General features: G+C 40.7%; 1 protein-coding gene across 1 annotated transcript in view; it reads right to left on the minus strand.

Moving 5' to 3' along the window:
* Positions 1 to 4,851: 4,851 nt before the first annotated feature.
* LOC128124070 (carcinoembryonic antigen-related cell adhesion molecule 5-like) overlaps positions 4,852 to 19,082 on the minus strand; it is a 73,628-nt gene continuing 59,397 nt past the window's right edge. The window contains 3 exon segments of the mRNA XM_052760304.1: positions 4,852 to 5,135; positions 7,142 to 7,333; positions 7,336 to 7,395. Coding sequence (XP_052616264.1) covers positions 4,852 to 5,135; positions 7,142 to 7,333; positions 7,336 to 7,395 — 536 coding nt within the window.

Below are 19,082 nucleotides of genomic sequence, written 5' to 3' on the forward strand. Positions count from 1 at the left end.
TTCCGTAATGTGGCAGGATACAAGATTAACTCAAAAAATTTAGTAGCCTTCCTATATACAAATGACAAATGGGCTAAGAAAGAAATCAGAAACATCACCCTTTACAAAACCACAAATAATATAAAATACCTTGGGGTAACTCTACCTAAGCAAGCAAAGGACCTGTATGACAAAAACTTTAAGTCCCTGAAGAAAGAAGTTGAAGAAGATGTCAGAAAATGGAAAGACTCCCATGCTCATGGACAGGTAGGATTAACATAATAAAAGTGGCAAACTTACCAAAAGCAATCTACAGATTCAATGCAATCCTCATCAAAATCCCAACACAATTCTTCACAGACCTGTATAGAACAGTACTCAACTTCATATGGAAAAACTAAAAACGCAGGATAGCCAAAAGAATCCTGCACAATAAAACAACCTCTGGAGGCATCATGATCCCTGACTTCAAGCTCTACTATAGACCTACAGTAAGAAAAACAGCTTGGTACTAGCATAAAAACCAACACATGGACCAATGGAACCGAACTGAAGACCCTGACATTAATCCGGACACCTACGAATAGATGATTTTCAACAAAGAAGCCCAAACTGTACAATGGAAAAAAGAAAGGATCTTCAAGAAATGGTGCTGGCATAACTGGATGTCAACATGTAGAAGACTACAAATAGATCCATATCTGTCACTGTGCACAAAACTTAAGTCCAAGTGGATCAAAGACCTCAACATAAATCCAGTTACTCTAAACCTGATAGAAGAGAAAGTAGGAAGTAAGAGAATTGTAGCTGGACTTTTTTCCAGTCCTGTCTGGCCCATGGTCAGGACAAATCTCTCTCATCTGCCAGCCCCGCAGCCGTTCAGACCCAACTGAGTAAACACACAGAGACTTATATTGCTTACAAACTGTATGGCCGAGACAGGCTTCTTGTTATCTAGTTCTTATATCTTAAATTAACTCATATCTATTAGTCTATAAGTTGCCATGTGGCTGGCAGCTTATTGGTATCTTTACATGACACTTTCCATGGCGGTGGCTGGCAGTATCTCTCTACTCAGCCTTCCTGTTCCCAGCATTCTCTTCTCTCCTTGTCCCACCTATACTTTCTGCCTGGCTACTGGCCAATCAGTGTTTTATTTATTAACCAATCAGAGCAACACATTTAACATACAGAACATCCCACAGCAGAGAAGAAGAGAAAGTCTTGAACGCATTGGCACCAGAGATCACTTCCTAAATATAACACCAGTAGTACAGACACTGAGAGCAACAATTAGTAAATGGGACCTCTTGAAACTGAGAAGCATTTTGTAGGGCAAAGGACACAGTCAATAAGACAAAATGACAGCCTACAGAATGGGAAAACATCTTGACCAACCCCCACATCTGACAGAGGGCTGATATCCAGAACATATAAAGAACTCAAGAAATTAGACATCAAAATACACAACAGTCCAATTAAAAATGGGCTATAGAGCTAAACAGAGAATTCTCAACAGAAGAAGCTCAAATGGCTGAAAGACATCCTTAGTCATCAGGGAAATGCAAATCAAAATGACTCTGAGACGCCATCTTACACCTACCTCTCAGAAGGGCTAAGATAAAAACCACTGAAGACAAGTTATGTTGGAGTGGATGTGGAGCAAGGGGAACACTTCTCCACTGTTGGTGGGAGTGCAAATTTGTACAGCCACTTTGGAAATCAGTATGGTACTTTCTCAGAAAATTGGGAATTGATCTCCCTTAAGACTTAGCTATACCACTCTTGAGAATATACCCAAGGAATGCTCAATCATGCCACAAGGACACATGCTCACCTATGTTCATAGCAGCCTTATTTGGAATATCTGGAACCTGGAAACAACCTAGATGCCCCTCAACTGAAGAATGGATAAAGAAAATGTGGTACATATACACAATGGAATACTACTCAACAGAGAAAAACAATGACAGCATAAAATTTGCAGGCAAATGGATGGAACTAGAAAAAAATCATCCTGAGTGAGGTAACCCAGACTCAGAAAGACAAACATGGTAGGTACTCACTCATAAGTGGATACTAGATGAAAAGCAAAGGATAAGCAGACTGCAACTCACAGCTCCAGGGAGGCTACCTAGTGAAGAGGACCCTATGAAAGACACAATATTGCCCAACGATGGAGAAATGGATGAGATCTACATGATCAAGCATCATTTGGGGTTGAGAGGGGTTAATGGAGGGCAAGGGTTGAGACAAAGAGAGCTTAGGGGAGCAGGAGGTCTTAGCTAGATCAGGAACAGAGTGAGAGAACAAGGAAAGAGATACCATGATAAATGAAGCCACCATGGGAATAGGAAGATGCAGAGTGCTAGAGAGGTCCCCAGAAATCCACATACATGATTCCACTAAGACTACTGGCAACGGTCAAGAGGGTGCCTGAGCTGATCTACACTGGTGATGGAATGGTCGAACACCCTAACTGTTGTGATTGGACCCTCATCCAGGTACAATGGAAGCAGATGCAGAGATCCACGGCCAAGCCTCAGGTGGAGCTCCAGGAGTCCAATCGACGAGGGAGAGGAGGGATCATATGAGCAAGAGATATTGAGACCATGATTGAAAAAGGAAAGAGAAGACTAGCCAAACTAGTGGAAACACATGAACTTTGTCCAATAGCCAAGGAACCCCCATGAGACTGGATTAGACCCCATGTATAAGTGAGACAGTTGTATAGCTTGAACTTTTTAGGAGGACCCCAGGCAGTGGGACTGGGACCTGTCCTTAGTGCATGAGCTGGATTTTTGGAACCTAGTGCCTATGCTGAGACACTTAGCTCAGCCATGGTACAGGGAGGAGGGGATTGGACCTGCCCCAAATGTAGGTACCACGCTCTGCTGACACCCCAGGGAAGACCTTGCTTTGGGATTGGTGGGAATGAGGGGTGGGTCGGGGGGAAGGCTGGGAGGTAGGAGAAGGAAGGACAGGGTTATCTGTGGTTGATATGTAAATGAATAGAACATATCTTAATAAAATGAAAAGAAAAAAATATAAAAAATTCATTTCTGCTGGCTCTTTTGAATTTTTGGTGTGACACAGAGTTGTCCTATTGAGTTACAGAATTTGGAAGGCTTTCTTGCTGTCCTTTTGACCCTCTGTGACCAGATGAGTTTTGATCAGGCTGCTAAGAATGTTCAATGATGAATGAATGATGTTACACAAGGGATGTTGGAAAAAAATGGGATATCCAGGTAAAAGAATGAAGTTAAGCCTTCACTAACAACATATACAAATCAGCTCTACATGGATCAAAGATCAGAGCTGACAGTCATCAGACTTTTAAGAGACAGGATGAAAGCATCTTGAAACTCGATTTCTAATGGTATCTTTGTTATGATGCCAGATGCATCATGTGGGCCTTTTGGCTGCTTATATGTCTCTACAGAAGATGCATGTTTGGTACCTGAGGAGGACAGAGAGGGTGTTGAATTCTTTGGAACTTCAGTTACAGATGTAATAGGCTGCCATGTGGGTGCTGGGAATTGAACTCATATCCTTTGGAAGAGCTGCCAGGGCTCTTAACTATTGAGCTCTCTCTCCAGTCCCATAAACCATACATATACACACACACACATACTATTACACACCAAAAAAACCCCAGTTATTAGAAAAAAAAGCATCTTGTGCAGGGATGTCATGCTTCAAATGTCAGCATGAGGATAAGAAACTCAGTATACGGGCCACCAAGATGGCTCAGCTGGCAAGAGTGCCTGCCGTACTCCCTCCCAGTACCTGGCCCTAACTGCCACACAGAAATAAATGCACAAACAAATGTGGGCCAGTGAATTGGCTTAGCAGATAAAGGGCTGGTTCATCCACCTGAGTTCATTCCCCTGTCCCTGGATAACTGGCTCCCACAAATTGTCCCCTGACCTCCACTCTTGGGTTGGGACATGCACACAAAATGAATAAGTATGCAAATATAGTAAGAAACTCGTTACAGGTCCTTTCTATCTATGCATTTTATATTTATGGAATGAAACCTTGGAAACAAACTACTTGAAATAGTATCTCTGCAGTGAAAAATGTATTGTTTCATCCTATCTTTGTACTGTACTCAACACAGTAAGACTAGGGTCTATGCAGTATTCATATTAGGCATTGGAAATAATCTAAAGAAGATCGGAATGTGTTGAAAGAAGTGTAGAGTAACATGAATATTTTACTAGTTTCTGAGGGTTGACTGTGTGACAGACTCAGACCCTAAACTCTTAATCACTTTGCATTTCCATTTGCTATATTGACATCTATTGTTGTTAGTATTGACCGGGTCTCACAATGTAATCTGAGCTGGCCTTGTACTTCTATGTCTCCTGCTTCATGCTCTCTCTCTCTTTTTTTTTTTTTTTTGGTTTTTCCGAGACAGGGTTTCTCTGTGTAGCTTTGCGCCTTTCCTGGGACTCACTTGGTAGCCCAGGCTGGCCTCGAACTCACAGAGATCCGCCTGGCTCTGCCTCCCGAGTGCTGGGATTAAAGGCGTGCGCCACCACCGCCTGGCTTGCTCTCTCTCTTTTGAGACAGGGTCTCACTATGTAGCTCTGGCTAACCTGAAACTGGCTACAAAGACCAGGGTGGTTGGGAACTCATAGAGATCCAACTGTCTCTGCCTCTGGTGTGCTGGAGTAAAAGGCATGCAGCACTGTGCTCACCTTGCTTGGTGTGTTATCATGAGATTAACATGCATCCATCACCAAGCTGGCTGTATTTGTTTCCTGAACAATGTTTTTCTCCTTGGGACTTTGACCCATTCTGCACTCTGTTGATAAAGAAACTGGCCCTGACCCCAAACACTATGGATTAGGAGGGGAACAGTGGTCACTCACGGATTATGTCCAGCTGGATGGGGTCACTCCTCTTGGAACTGACTTGATTGGATACTTCACACTGATAGTCCCCAGAATCCTCAATCCTCACAGAGTCTATTTGGAGGGTGCTGTTGTTGTGGGACAGCTTCATCCTGTCTGTGAGCTCCACACTCTGGCCTTTGAAGAGCCAATGGACAGAGATCCCAGTGTTGTTTGACAAGCAGTTCAGGAAGACAGAGGTCATATCTTTGAATGTGTTGTTGGTGACTTGGATGGAGGGTGGAGTCACTGGATCTGTGGATAAATAGTGGAGGGACCAGCTGAGAGTCCTTCATCCTCAGAGAAATCAGCCAGTTCACAGGGCCCGTACAATGAAGGGGCCCTCTGCAAGATAGCATGTTTGTGTTCAAGATATGTTCTGTAGGGAGAGAGCTGAATCTTACTCCTACCAAGATCACTCACAGTGACCCTGACTCAGGGTATTTGTGTAGATTCCACACTGGGAGCCTCTTCAGCCCAAAAACCCAGAAATCTCATGGTTGGGAGGAATGTATTTCCCAATGATTTTTGTGGGGATTCTTGTTCACACTTTCTGTGAACAGTCAGGTCCCTCTTTTATGAAATAACCTCCTGTTTATATTTAATTAAATAATTTGTCATGGGGTTAAGATGGCCCAGCTAATCTTAAAGGTGTTAAACGCTAGACCTCAGGACTGGGAGAAATCCCTAACTGAAGGATTTCTGTTTGTAGAAAAAAAATATATTTCCTGCCCCATGGATATGGATTAAATACTACAGAGAAGATGTGAATAATCACATTTCTGAGCACAGCCTACAAGTCTAATCCTCAGTATTGATATTATTTGAGACAGGGTCTCAGTTTATAGTTCTAGCTTGCTTGGAACTTGCTATGTAGACCAGGCTCTCCTCAAACTCATACTATCTACATGTCTCTCCCTCCTCAGTGCTAGCATTGAAGATGTGTGACACCACACTCAGCTATTTGTTTTTTGGTTTGTTGTTGTTGTTTTGGTTTTTCTAGACAGGGTTTCTCTGTGTAGCTTTGTGCCTTTCCTGGATCTTGCTCTGTAGACCAGGCTGGCCTTGAACTCACAGAGATCCACCTGCCTCTGCCTTCTGAGTGCTGGGATTAAAGACATGTGCCACCACTGCCTGGCTCCTATTTGTTTTTTAAGCTTGAGAAGAGTAAGCAAAAAGGCATCATCAACTGTCAGTTTCATGGTTCACCCTGACTCAGAACAGGGCTCCCAGGCACCTTCTCCACCCACTCTTCCCATCCCATGGAGTCAGAACTGAGACAGGGGCAGACCTGGGAGCAGAGGTGTAGTCCCCATCTGTGGGGAATATTCTCCTCCAATTTGGAGAATAAGAATGTGAGCACAGTTGAAAGTCCTGGGTGTTCCTTGTAGGTCATGGATGTCATAAAATGAAAATGGAGGGGACAGGAAAGCTTGTGTTAGGTACAGAAAGAAATCTTGACCTTGAGGCTCTCCTAACCATGGAAAGTCCCTCACACAAGCTAAGGCTTTTCAAGACTGGGAGAACCTCCTCCTCACATTGCAAGTTCTGGTGGTATTGTGTTCCCCAAAATATTGTACACCCTAATAAACTTATCTGGGGTCAGAGACAGAACAGTCACTAGATACAAAGGCTAGAAAATGGTGGCACTCACACCTTTAATCCTAGCACTCCAGAGGTAGAAATCCCTCTGGATCTCTGTGAGTTCGAGGCCACATTGGAACCAGCCAGGCATGGTGACACACACCTTTAATCCAAGAAAGCAAGCCTTTACTCCCAGGGAGTGGTGGTTGAAAGCAGAAAGGTATATAAGGTGTGAGGACCAGAAACTAGAAGCATTTGGCCGGTTAAGCTTTCAGGCTTCTAGCTGCACAGTTCAGCTGAGAGCCATTTGGATATGAGGACACAGAGGCTTCCAGGCTGAGGAAACAAGATCAGCTGAGAAGTTGGTCAGGTGAGGTTAGCTGTGGCTTGTTCTGTCTCTCTGATCTTCCAGTGTTCACCTCAATAACTGGCCTCAGGTTTGATTTAATTAATAAGACCTTTTAAGATTTCTGCTACAGCAAGCTTCATCCCTCTCAGCCAGAAACCAGAGAACCAGGAGTCCATTAGACATAGGGATGGAGGAGGAGGCTTGGGGGAAGACTGAGTTTTGCTAGTCCCCATAGTCTTGGGCTGGAAATTAAATGCTTCTGCCACTTCCCAGAAAGCTAAAAGACTCCACTCCAAACCTGTAACTGATATTTCAGAGATCCACTTACTAAGGACTGTAATGTTCTTGACTGTGGTCCTATAGACTCCAGGAAAAACGTTATAGATGAGGCAGGAATAGGATCCGATATTATTAGTATTGATATTGAGGATAAAGAGCTCTTGGGAGGATGACTGGAGCTCTCCATTGACAAACCAAGAGTACTGTTGAGGTGGGTTAGCATCTGTGTGGCAGGAGATGTGAGGTTTGTCCTTGAATGGAAATGAATATTTGAGGGGGATATGATCTGGACATCTGGACCATCTGGAGAAAATAGAATTAAATCACACATGATATCAGCACAGGGAAGGGATTCCTGGTCTGTAGAAGGACATAGTATCTCTTTGAGCTGTGCTTTAACCTTAGTTGAGCAGGTCCTACCCAGAGTTGGGGAGGAGATTAGTACAAGAGTACTCATTCAGCATGCACAAGCCCCGATCTATCTTAAGCACAACACACAAACATCCCACTGCACACTCATGTGTGCACTGAGACTGAGTCTGACTTGTCCCCTGTCTCCATCACCCTGAGTCTCTCTAGGCAGGAGAAGTCCCTGCAACCCATTCAAGCTCAATGCTGGGCCTGTCCACATATGTTTTGGCTGGTACAGGATGCCCTGGCAGCCTAGGTATCTGTATGGTAGGTCTGTGTCATGAACCCAAGGGGACTGGAACCGAGCATGGTATAGCTCTAGCCCTCTGTATTTAGGCAGTTGGGACCAGGACGAAACAGAAAATACTTACAGGTGATGTTCAGAGAGAATGGGTCACTTGGGGAGGCACTTACTGAGTTCCAGTTTCACATTCATAGGGTCCTGTGTCAGTCTCACAACACTGAGTAATGTGAGATTCCTGTAGTCATAAGACAGCTTCAGCCTGTCCTCTTCTGAGAGGCTTTGATCATTTATCCTCCACAGGTAGGTTATATTCTGAGTCTCATGCTCACACATTAATGCTACTGATCCTCACCCTCCATGGGATTGGAATTATTGGTTGTTATGCTGGGCTTGGGTAGCAGTGCTGTGCTGACCACAGAGAGATGATTGTTGTGTGTGGTACTTTTGTATCTTACAAAGGTCTCTTACACCCAGACATAGTCTCTTAACTCCCATCTGACACAGATCCCTAAAGAATCAGGCAGGAAGCAAATTAAAGGCAGAAGGAGTGGCTGAGTTTTCAGAGATAATGGTGCCTCCTGTGCTGTGTATGGAAGAAGCAAGGACTTTCTCGTGAGAGAACTGAGCTGCAGTGTTTGGTGATGGTCAGACTCAAGACTTGGAATCACAGATCTCATTTTATTTCCTGGTCCTCACTGACCCATTGCTGCCTTGAGACACAAGGTTTGGGTCCCTCTAGCTACACTGACCTTGCCTGCTTTGTGTAGACCAGAGCCCTCCCAGCCTTTGCTGTCCTACAGATAGGTCATGATTAGTCTTCCCATTGAGCTTCCCTGAGAAACCTGACAGCCTGTCAGAGATCTCACACAGCTCAGGATCTGCCTGACATTTAGGTCATGCTGGGTCACAGGTGGGCTATTCTTGTCAGGTGTTTGATGTTGATTGACAGGAATCTGGGAGCCCTATAAGAATCCTGAGTCTATGAAGTGATCTAGAAGAGTGAAGTCCACCTAGTAGGTCTCCATGATGGTGACCTGGAGATGTGGTTTTGGACAGATAGCTTGTGTCACTGATGGCTTATGTGACCCTGACTCAATGACTGTGTTTGCTATCTCACTTTTTCTATAATAGGACACATGGTAAATGATCATTGCTATGTCTGCAAATTAACCTTAAATGTGAACAGTGATCTGACCTTCCACCAAGCAGTGTCTACTAGTATTTCCTGCAGGAAATAATCCCTGGACTGCGGTGGGAGAGATGGCTCAGTGGTTAAGAGCACTGGCAGCTCTTCTAGAGCTCCTGAGTTCAAATCCCTTACTACCATCTATAATTAAAATGTGGTGACCCTTTCTCGTGTGCATGCAGAACACTTTATATATACTAAATAAATAAATAAACAAACAAACAGATTAATTAATTAATTAATTAAGGATAAACGGACTGTGGGAAGGAAACACCAAGGAGCTGTTGGTAGAAATATGTAAATTTCACATTGGAAAGAGGTGCAGGTTATAAGCAACCCATAGACAATTGTAGTCAATGGCAGTGTACATTTCAGAGTAGTCAAGACGAATTTCCAATTTCTCACCATAACAAATGGGAGATAAAAGTGTAGTGGGTGTTACAGAGTTGACTTAATCATTCTGTCTTGTACGCAGACATGAAAGATTACACTCTATTTCTTCAGACTAAGTACAGTTGGGAGGCCATTTAAAGCACTATTAACAAGTAATAGATCATGGATCAAAACAGTGGGAATATCATTTTCAAGTGCCAAAAAATGTTACATATTGTACATCTGAACATGGGCCAAAATATATAAAGAACTCTCACAGTTCAACAATAGTAACAATAAAACCACAAGCAGCTCAATCCCAAGAGAAGGAAAAGACCTGACATTCCTTTTAAGGAAAGAGGAACAGATGACCAATAAAGACAGGCTGCTTAGTTTTTGTCTATTTGACAGACTAAATTCACAAGGGAAGAGAAAACCTCAGTTGAGGTATCACCTCCATCACAATGGCCGGCAAGTCATTTTCTTAATTACTGTTTGGTGGAGGAGGACCCGGTGCTATCCCCTTGCAGATGGCCCCTTTCTTATGGGCTCTATAAAAAAAAGCAGCTGAGCAAGTTGTGGGAGCAAGCCAGGAGGTTTTCCCCATGGTTCTTGCCTGCACTCCCCTCAATGACACACCCTGATCAAGACATTTAAGCCAAATAAACCCTTAACTGCCAAGTTGGTTTGGGTTGTGGCATTTCATCACAGTAACTGGAAAATCTATCTAGAACAACACATAAAGAATTGCTATGGGAGCCGGGGGAGTGGTGGTGGTGGTGGTGGCACATGCCTTTAATGCCAGCACTTGGGAGGCAGAGGCAGGTAGATATCTGGGATTTGAGGCCAGCCTGATCTACAGAGGGAGATCCAGGACAGGCACCAAAACTTCACAGAGAAACCCTGTCTCAAAAAAAAACAAAAATTAAAAAAAAATAGAAATGCTATGGAGTTATGCGTAGTGGCACATGACTTTAATCCCAGCACTCAGGAGGCAGAAGGAGGTGTATCTGTGAGTTCCATGCCAGCCTGGGCTGCAGAGTGAGTTCCAAGACAACCAGGGATATACAGAAAAACTCTGTCTCAAAAAACCAAAAATGAAAAGAAAAAAAAATAAATGCCTATGGGCCAGGCAAGGTGGTGCACACCTTTGATCCCACTACTCTGGGAATTCCAGCCTGGTCAGCTGGGACTATATAGTGAGACCCTGTCTTACAAACAAAAACCAAAAACATGCTTAACACCAGCAGTCATTGTAAAAATGTACATGATTGACGGACCTAAACTGTACATTCTTAAGGATAAGTCGTATATAAATTATAAACTATTAAAGATAGTTATTAGGATACAAGTTAAAACTTGATCATCTTATAAATGATCAAATTCTCTATACAAATGTATGTTTAGAAACAGGCTAAATATGCGGAATATTAGCATAATCAATTCCTTACTTCACCCATGACATTTAAAAAATGTTTAAGCTTCCCACTTTAAGTTATGCCATGCCTCTTACAGCCAGGAATTAGTCTAAATTATACTTTGAGATCATTTAGATTATATTTCCATTTACCAGGTCTAAAGATAATTTGCCTTGCTATCCAGTTTTCAATAAAAGATAGCTCACCAAACAGATTTCAGAATAAGCTTTTACTATTCCTTCATTAAAAGAAATTTACTTTACATTGACTGTTCTCAATAATCAATCACCTATGTCTCCTGACTAATTAAATACATAAATGGTTTTGGATGTAAAGTTTTTATAAGGGTATAAAAGTTTAGATATAGAGACCGTTTAGGAAAAAAAATAACTTATGATATATGAATTGCCAGTTATTGGGATAGATAAATATAATATATAAACATCTAGATAGGGTATAAATGATACCCCCATCTCCGTAAATAACCTAGAGATACTGAGGATGTGTACCTATGTTAGATCTATGGATAAAGTTTTTCTTGAGATCTGAGATCTGAGATATATAGGCTTTAGAAATAGACTTATGTATGCATTAATACATTAGTCTATAGTCGTCCCCCAGAAGAGACCTGGGGCTAATAAAAGGCCATAGCTCCTCCACTGTACAAGGTATAATAATTGTCCAAGGAATGATTGATCTGACTTTACTGGGAAAATTAAGATTATTGTAAACCTCCTACAAAAACAATTCAGATTCTACAGGGCAGCGCCTAAGGGAGCTGCCAGTTTGGATTCAAGTTTTATGGTCTTCTGGGTTCAGGAAATTAAATATTCTAGACCAACTAAACCCTTAAAATACAGGGAAAGAAAATAACTGACTTGCTAGACATAAGCATTGACATTTCTTACATTTTGTAATCCTGTCCTAAATGAATTTTTATTAATTTTGTTCAAAAGATAATCAGGACTTGAGATATATTATAAATGAAAACATTTCAGATTTCATACTCTGACTACCCTGCTGTTTTCTTGAGACTCCAAAGATTCATAATCTTGCTCTGACACATAACCACTGTTATCATATTGCTAATATGTCTAAAGATTTTGTCTTTTTAGAAGGTTCTTATAAGCTTCAGGAGATCAGGATTCACCAACGCTCACAAGCCAAGAAGGATCAGGAGGAATGCAACCTGACTACACTTTATGTCTTCCACTTACAAATTCTCTTTTTCTTCTCTAGGATGGTGGGTTTTCCTTCTTTCCCTGGCTTGATATCCCCTTCTCTCATCTTCTAAAACCATACATTTAATATTCCATAGGTATACTTAAGAGAAAAAGTTTCCTCCTTAAAACTCATCAAATGCATGTATTAATAAATACATTTGTTTCCAGCAGAAATTCTGATGATTTAGAGAGTTACACGTTGTCATCCTCTGGACCACAGACATGCTGTCTAGCTGCAGGTCTGCACCTCATCCTCCATCCTCCAGCCCACATGGATGTGTTGTCCAGCTCAGCCCTGCATCATGCCCTCTAGCACATGAGACAGAAAATCCTGCTACCCATGTCTTACCCTGCAGAGCCTGAAACAGTCTGCTCTTCCTGGGTTTCCGCTGCATTCCAGCCTTCAAGACCCTCAGCTTCAGACTCATATCAGCAGGAAGTAACCATGAATGATTTCTACAGCCCCATTGTGACTTACCCCTCTTTCAGTGCTGAATTCCCCAACCCAGGGGCTGGACTGCCCTTAAAAAACGCTCTATTATTAATTTATAAATTCTGCCCATGATCCTGAAATATATATACTATCAGATTTTCTCCTCAAGTACTTCTGACATTGTTGTGTATATAAGTCTTGCTATGTATACCCTGACACAGATTATTACAGTCCTCCCATAGCTAAATGGGTTAATATTGCCTTGATTACAAATTTTAATTATTAGGTCAGTTTTAACTGCAACCTTGGTCCCACAGGTGCTCATGACTAACTCAAGTAACTCCTTATCTAACAATGCCTCTTTTAAATACAGTTTAACCAAATTAATACCACTAATCAGAGATTGATAGAGGTATCTTCCAAACTAATCATTTATTTGATAAGTTACAATTATAGTAATTAGACACATTTGACCACATTATGCTATACTAGCTAATGATAGATTTTTATGGTACTCCTCTGCTCCCTTCTTGGGACATAGATATTCTGATTATGTACAACTACACCTATTAGATGACTAATCTAATTCTTAGCTTGCCATCTAAGACTATTGAGTATAAATATTAATTAACCATTACTTTTCATTCTTCAAGTCATCTCCAAATTTAATTTTTTTCATGTTTTTCTCTACCCTAGAGAGAATTAAACATTCTCTTTTTTTAATAAATGAAAACACTGGAACTGCTGCAAGCCATAGGAAAACATAATGGAATTCAGCTACTATCCCAAAAGCTACTACTTGGAAAGGTCAAGGAATTTTCTAAAGGTCAAGTCATGGTTTAAGAAGTCTTGGTGATATTTTAGCTTTTGTATATAAATTAGCTGGTTCCTACAATGATTTCTTTGTATGCTAAGTGTGCTTCCAAGAACTCCTAACAGTGTATTTATCTAAAATACCCATCAAGCATCAAATCAAACAATCTCATGAACTAAGGTAACAACCTTATAGAAACAACGCCTGTCTCCTAGGTCAGGAGGATAGCTTCATTTCTTGTGCAATTTAAGCAGAGACCCTCTTTTCTTATACAACCTTTTTTGATCTACTAACCAATCATTAGCTCTCAGTTGACCTCCTCTTTTACCGATCTCTTTTGGGTTGTAAAAGAAAGCCTGATACTCACTCCTTGAGGAAAATTCTTACCTGCCTTTATGACCCTGCAGGAATTCAAGCCTGACGACTTGCTCCGTCAGGGGATTGCTATTGATTGGGTTTATGACTGAATACCTCAGACATGTGGCAAAACTGAGAGGTATAAGGGGACTTAGAGGAAGATTTTGAGGAGAGATCTTGAAGACAAGATGGAAGATGAGGAAGAGCCAGATAGGGAAATACAAGATGAGTAAGGCCAAGATGAGAAGGCCCTGTCAAGGCAGAATTAAGTTAGAGCTTAGAGGGGACAGTAGGTAAATATAGAGAGAAATCAGGCAAGACAGGAGCTAGGCAGGAGAACAGAACTGTAGCTCTGTAGACAGGATTTTATACCAGATGAATAAAGTTGACAGACAAAGAAAGAGCTTGGTTTCCTCAGATTCATTTCTAAAAAATAATTGTCAGTGTTTACAGGCTTCGCTTCTCGGCTACTGGGAATAATATTATTAAGGTAGGTCCTTAATAATATTTGAGAATAACTCCTCTATTTTTTGTACCACCATGGCTTAAAGTTATATTTCAACAACAACAAAAATTAGAATCTACAATCTTGTGGAAACTGAATAATGCTGAACTGAATCACAAATCGGTCAAGGAGGAAATAAAGAAAGAATTAAAGACTTCCTAGAATTCAGTGAAAATGAATGTACAATATACCTAAACTTATGGGACACTATGAAAGCAGTGCTAAGAGGAAAATTCAAAGCACTAAATACCCTCATAAAGAAGTTGGAGAAATCTCACACTAGCGATTTAACAGCACACCTAGAAGCTCTAGAACAAAAAGCAGTAAAGTCACCCAGGAGGAATAGATGCCAGCAAATAATCAAAATGAGGGCTTAAATCAATAAAATGGAAACATATAGAACAATACAAAGAAGCAATAAAACAAAGACTTGGTTCTTTGAGAAAAACAACAAGATAGACAAGTCCTTCCCCAAACTAACCAAAAGGCACAGAGAGAGCATACTAATAAAAAAAAATGAAAAGGGATACATGAAAACAAAAAATGAGAAAATCCAGAGAATGATTAGGTCATTCCTCAAAAACCCTAATCCAAATAATTGGAAAATCTAAAAGAAATGTACAATTTTCTGGATAGGTACCATATACCAAAATTACCTCAGACCAGATAAACAATTTAAATAGATCTATAACGCTTAAGAAACTAGAAACAGTCATTAAATCTCCCAAGCAGAAAAACCCAGGACCAGAATTCTACTAGATTTTCAAAGCAGAGCTAATACCCATATTCTTCAAATTGTTCCACATAACAGAAACAGAAGGAACATTTCCAAACTCTTTTTACCAGACTACAGTCACCCTGATACGCAAACCACACAAAGATGCAACAAAGAAAGAGAATTGCATACCAATCTCCCTAATGAACATTGATGCAAAACTACTCAATAAAAAACTGGAAAATTGAATTCAAGAAGGGAGTAAAAAAAATATATATATGTATATATATATATATATATATATATATATCTCCACTGAGTAACATATATATATGAAAAAAAAATATATATATATTTATATATATATCCACCACAATCAAGTAGGCTTCACACAGATATGCAAGGATGGTTCAAAATACATAAATCTGTCAATGCAATCCACCATATAAACAAACTGAAAGAAAAAACCCACATGATCATCTCATTAAATGCTGAAAAAGCCTTTGACAAAATCCAACACCCTCTTCATGACAAAGGTTTTGGGGTAATCAGGAATACATGGAACATTCCTTAATGTAATACAGGCAATTTACAGCAATCTGACAGCCAACATCAAATTAAATGGAGAGAAACACAAAGCAATTCCACTAAAATCAGGAAGAAGACAAGGCTGTCCATTCCCCCCATATTTATTCAATATAGTCCTCAAAGTTCTAAGTAGAGCAATAAGACAAAAACTAAAATCAGGGGGATACAAATTGGAAAGGAAGAAGTCAAACTTTCCGTATTTGCAGAAGATACGATAGTATGCATAAGTGACCGGGAATTTCTACCAGAAAACTCCTACAGCTGATAAACACCTTCCCACCTTGCTGGCGGAAGACTGATTGGGTGAGTTGAAGTGTGAGGATCTTAGCAAGTGTCCTTTTCACCTCCCTGTGTTTCTAGGTTAGTTCTCCCTCTTCTTTCCCATCTTCGAATTCCATTAACTTTATTGAGGCAATCATGTAAAGCTGTGGGAATGTTAGACAGGGCGATTGCAATTTTGTGTGTTGAATATCCAGCGTTTCCATCTTATTCTCAGGGTCTCCAGTTGTGGCAGCCATGAATAAGTGGTCTCTTGTGGCTATGACCTAAGTGACAGAATGCCCAGGCATTGACTCTCATTGTACCATGTCCTCTGCAGAGACCATGGTTTCTGCAGTGGGGTAGGACAGCAAGGCAGACTCTGTAAGACCCCGAATCCCTCTGCTTGGTGACTGTAGGGAACTCAGCCTCAAACTTGTAGAAACACTGTTGGAACTGCACTGCCATCTAAGACATGCCTCCTTCTCTGCCTCCACAGAGATCACATGTGCATGTGTCCTGAGGGCTATCTCAGGCTCACCTTCACAAGTATATTCCTCCACTAATAACTTGCTTGTCTCAGCCCTTCATGGTCACATCCTGGAGGATGAAATCTAGTAAATTACCAGGTTTAGAAAGTTTGCATCAGACACCCCCCTCATTTTTCTCTCCCATTTTTATTTAGTAGCTATGTTAAAGTGGTTTCACCTTGTGTATAACATGTGTCTTCCCACACTCCTTATGTATCAATGCTGTCCTCACCTCTTTACTCCTTGTTGTGACCATTTGGGCTTCAAACCTCACCAGTCTGCTCAAGAGTGATTATTAATGCTAATGTTGACCAAGGTGGTATGGTATTTATGATGTGGCTGGCCCTGTATTTGTATCTGGTTTCATCTATATGATGAGTCTGTCACATAGAAATTATTTCCATTCAGAGGATGAAAAACTGGAGCTTAAAGTGGTTTTTAAAAAGTACTTAAATCTGTATGGTTAATCAGAGATAGACCAGGCTACCTGGCTTCAAGGCTAACACTAGTTATAGGAATAATTGCAGCAACATTTTTTCTTTCTCTGTGTGTGGTATTTTGCCAAAAAAGGTTACTTGATTATTATATTAAGTCTTTCTAAACTACTATGAGGCAGGTGAAGGATGTGATATAACCTAGCACCTTAGCATCAGAGGCTGAGGCAGGATGATTGTGAATTTGAGACAAGTTTGGGTTATATAAAGAGACCCCTGTCTCCTAAAAGGTTCCCTCAAGCTAGTAGGAGAAAACTAAAGATGAGGATGAAGATAAACGAAACAGAGTCTAGAGTAACTGCAAAGAAAGCTGATGCACCAAATGTTGGTTCTTCAAAAATGAATAACTGCTGTGAGATGGTCTGTATGTCAAATGTGTTGCTGATTGGTCAATAAATAAATCACTGATTGGCCATTGGCTAGGCAGGAAGTGTAGGCGGGACAAGGAGGAGAATAGAGCTGGGAAGTGGAAGGCTGAGAGAGAGAGACACTGCCAGCCGCCATCAGGATAAGGAAGATGTAAAGTACCGGTAAGCCACGAGCCACGTGGCAAGGTATAGATTAATAGAAATGGATTAATTTAAGCTGTAAGAACAGTTAGCAAGAAGCCTGCCACGGCCATACAGTTTGTAACCAATATAAGTCTCTGTGTTTATTTGATCGGGTTTAAACGGCTTGGGACTGGCGGGTGAGAGAGATTTGTCCTGACTGTGGGCCAGGCAGGAAAACTCTAACAACAAATAACAACATTAGCAAACTTTTCCCAAAGGAATTTTAAAAAATGAGATGGATATTAATACAATTTGAGACCTCACCATCCATTCTCAAGAATATGAAGAATTTCAAGAGCACTCAGTAGTTATATGCTAACTGTTGTGTGGCCTAGATGCAATGGACAAATTCCTACAAACATAGATTCTTTAGAGATGGAAGGGTGAAAGAAACTAAATGGAATAGCTGTATAACCAATAAGATCGAATCAACAAAAACATTGACAAAATTTCACAGACTTAAATAAGAAAAAAACACTGAAACTGGAATGAAGTCCAGCTTAGTGTAACAAAGGCCACACATGGAAACCCACAGCCAACATCATATGCAGTGGGGAGATTGACAGCTTTCTCTTTAAGATCAGGAAGAACACAGGATTCTGCTGTGACCACTTCTGTTCAAGAGACTATTATGAGTGCTACACAGAGCTATTAGGCTAGACAATGAAATGAAGGTACCGAATTATGAAGTGCTAAAGATATCTGTAGATGACAGGAACTTGTTCATAGAAAATCCTGAACATTCTACAGAAAGATCTCAGAACTACATGAGCAAAACTAGTAAATTTGTTGGCTAATGAAATGAACATGCCCAAGTGAGCTGTATTTCTGTATACTACTATTGACCATGAACTATTTGATTTTCGTTTTTCCTGGCAGTAATGGAGCTTGAACCTAGGGCCTCGCGCATGCCCAGCCATATTGTTCAGTCCCTGAGCAATAAATAGTCCCAGCCTAACAGTGAACAATTGGAAAGGAAATGAAGAAAGTATTTATTTGTGAAAGCACCAAGAAAAATAAAATACTTAGAATTAACTCCACCAAGGAGATAAAAGACTTGCACTCAGCAAACTACCAAATAAGAGATGATGAAAGAAGACAAGAAATGACAGCCATTGGGGTTGATGGGTTGGAAGACTTAATCTCATAATTACTGTTGTTCTGCAGTACTGGGATTGAACCCAGGGCTTTGTGCATGGTAAGCAATGCACTACCACTGAGCTATACAGGATATTACTAAATTAATCAGGCTGGCCTTGAATTGGTTGTAGTAGGCACTTTTAGAACTTGGTACTCCTGCCTCAACTTCTTGAGTAGCTGGAACTTTTTTTTTTTTTTTTTTTTTTTTTTTTTTTTTTAGATTTATGTATTTATTACGTATACAGCATGTATGACTGCAGGCCAGAAGAGGGCACCAGATCTCATTACAGATGGTTGTGAGCCACCATGTGGTTGCTGAGAATTGAACTCAGGACCTTTGGAAGAGTAGTCAGTGCTCTTAACCTCTGAGCCATCTCTCCAGCCCCTGGAACTTTTTTTAATAGATGACAATATCCCTGAATGTACTCTATCAGTTCTATGCATATCAGATCGAAACCCCAGTGGCAAATTGTACAGAAATAGCAAAGTCCATTCTAGCTGTTCTGAAACTCACTATATAGATCAAGCTGGCCTCAAACTGCTTGTCTCTGTTCTAAAGAGCTGGGATGAGAAGCAAGTACCACCATAAATGGCCTCAAAAGTATCTTGAAAAAAACAAGAATAAAATTGCAGGTCATCCCTCATGATTTCATAATTTTAGTACAAATCTGCAACAATCAAAATAGTCTACTGCTGACATAAAGCCAGACATACAGATCAGTAATATAGAATTGGAAAGCCCAGAACTGCT

The sequence above is a fragment of the Peromyscus californicus genome, unplaced genomic scaffold (assembly GCF_007827085.1).
Source record: "Peromyscus californicus insignis strain IS unplaced genomic scaffold, ASM782708v3 Scaffold_4__1_contigs__length_199733344, whole genome shotgun sequence".
In the NCBI taxonomy this organism is placed as follows: domain Eukaryota; kingdom Metazoa; phylum Chordata; class Mammalia; order Rodentia; family Cricetidae; genus Peromyscus; species Peromyscus californicus.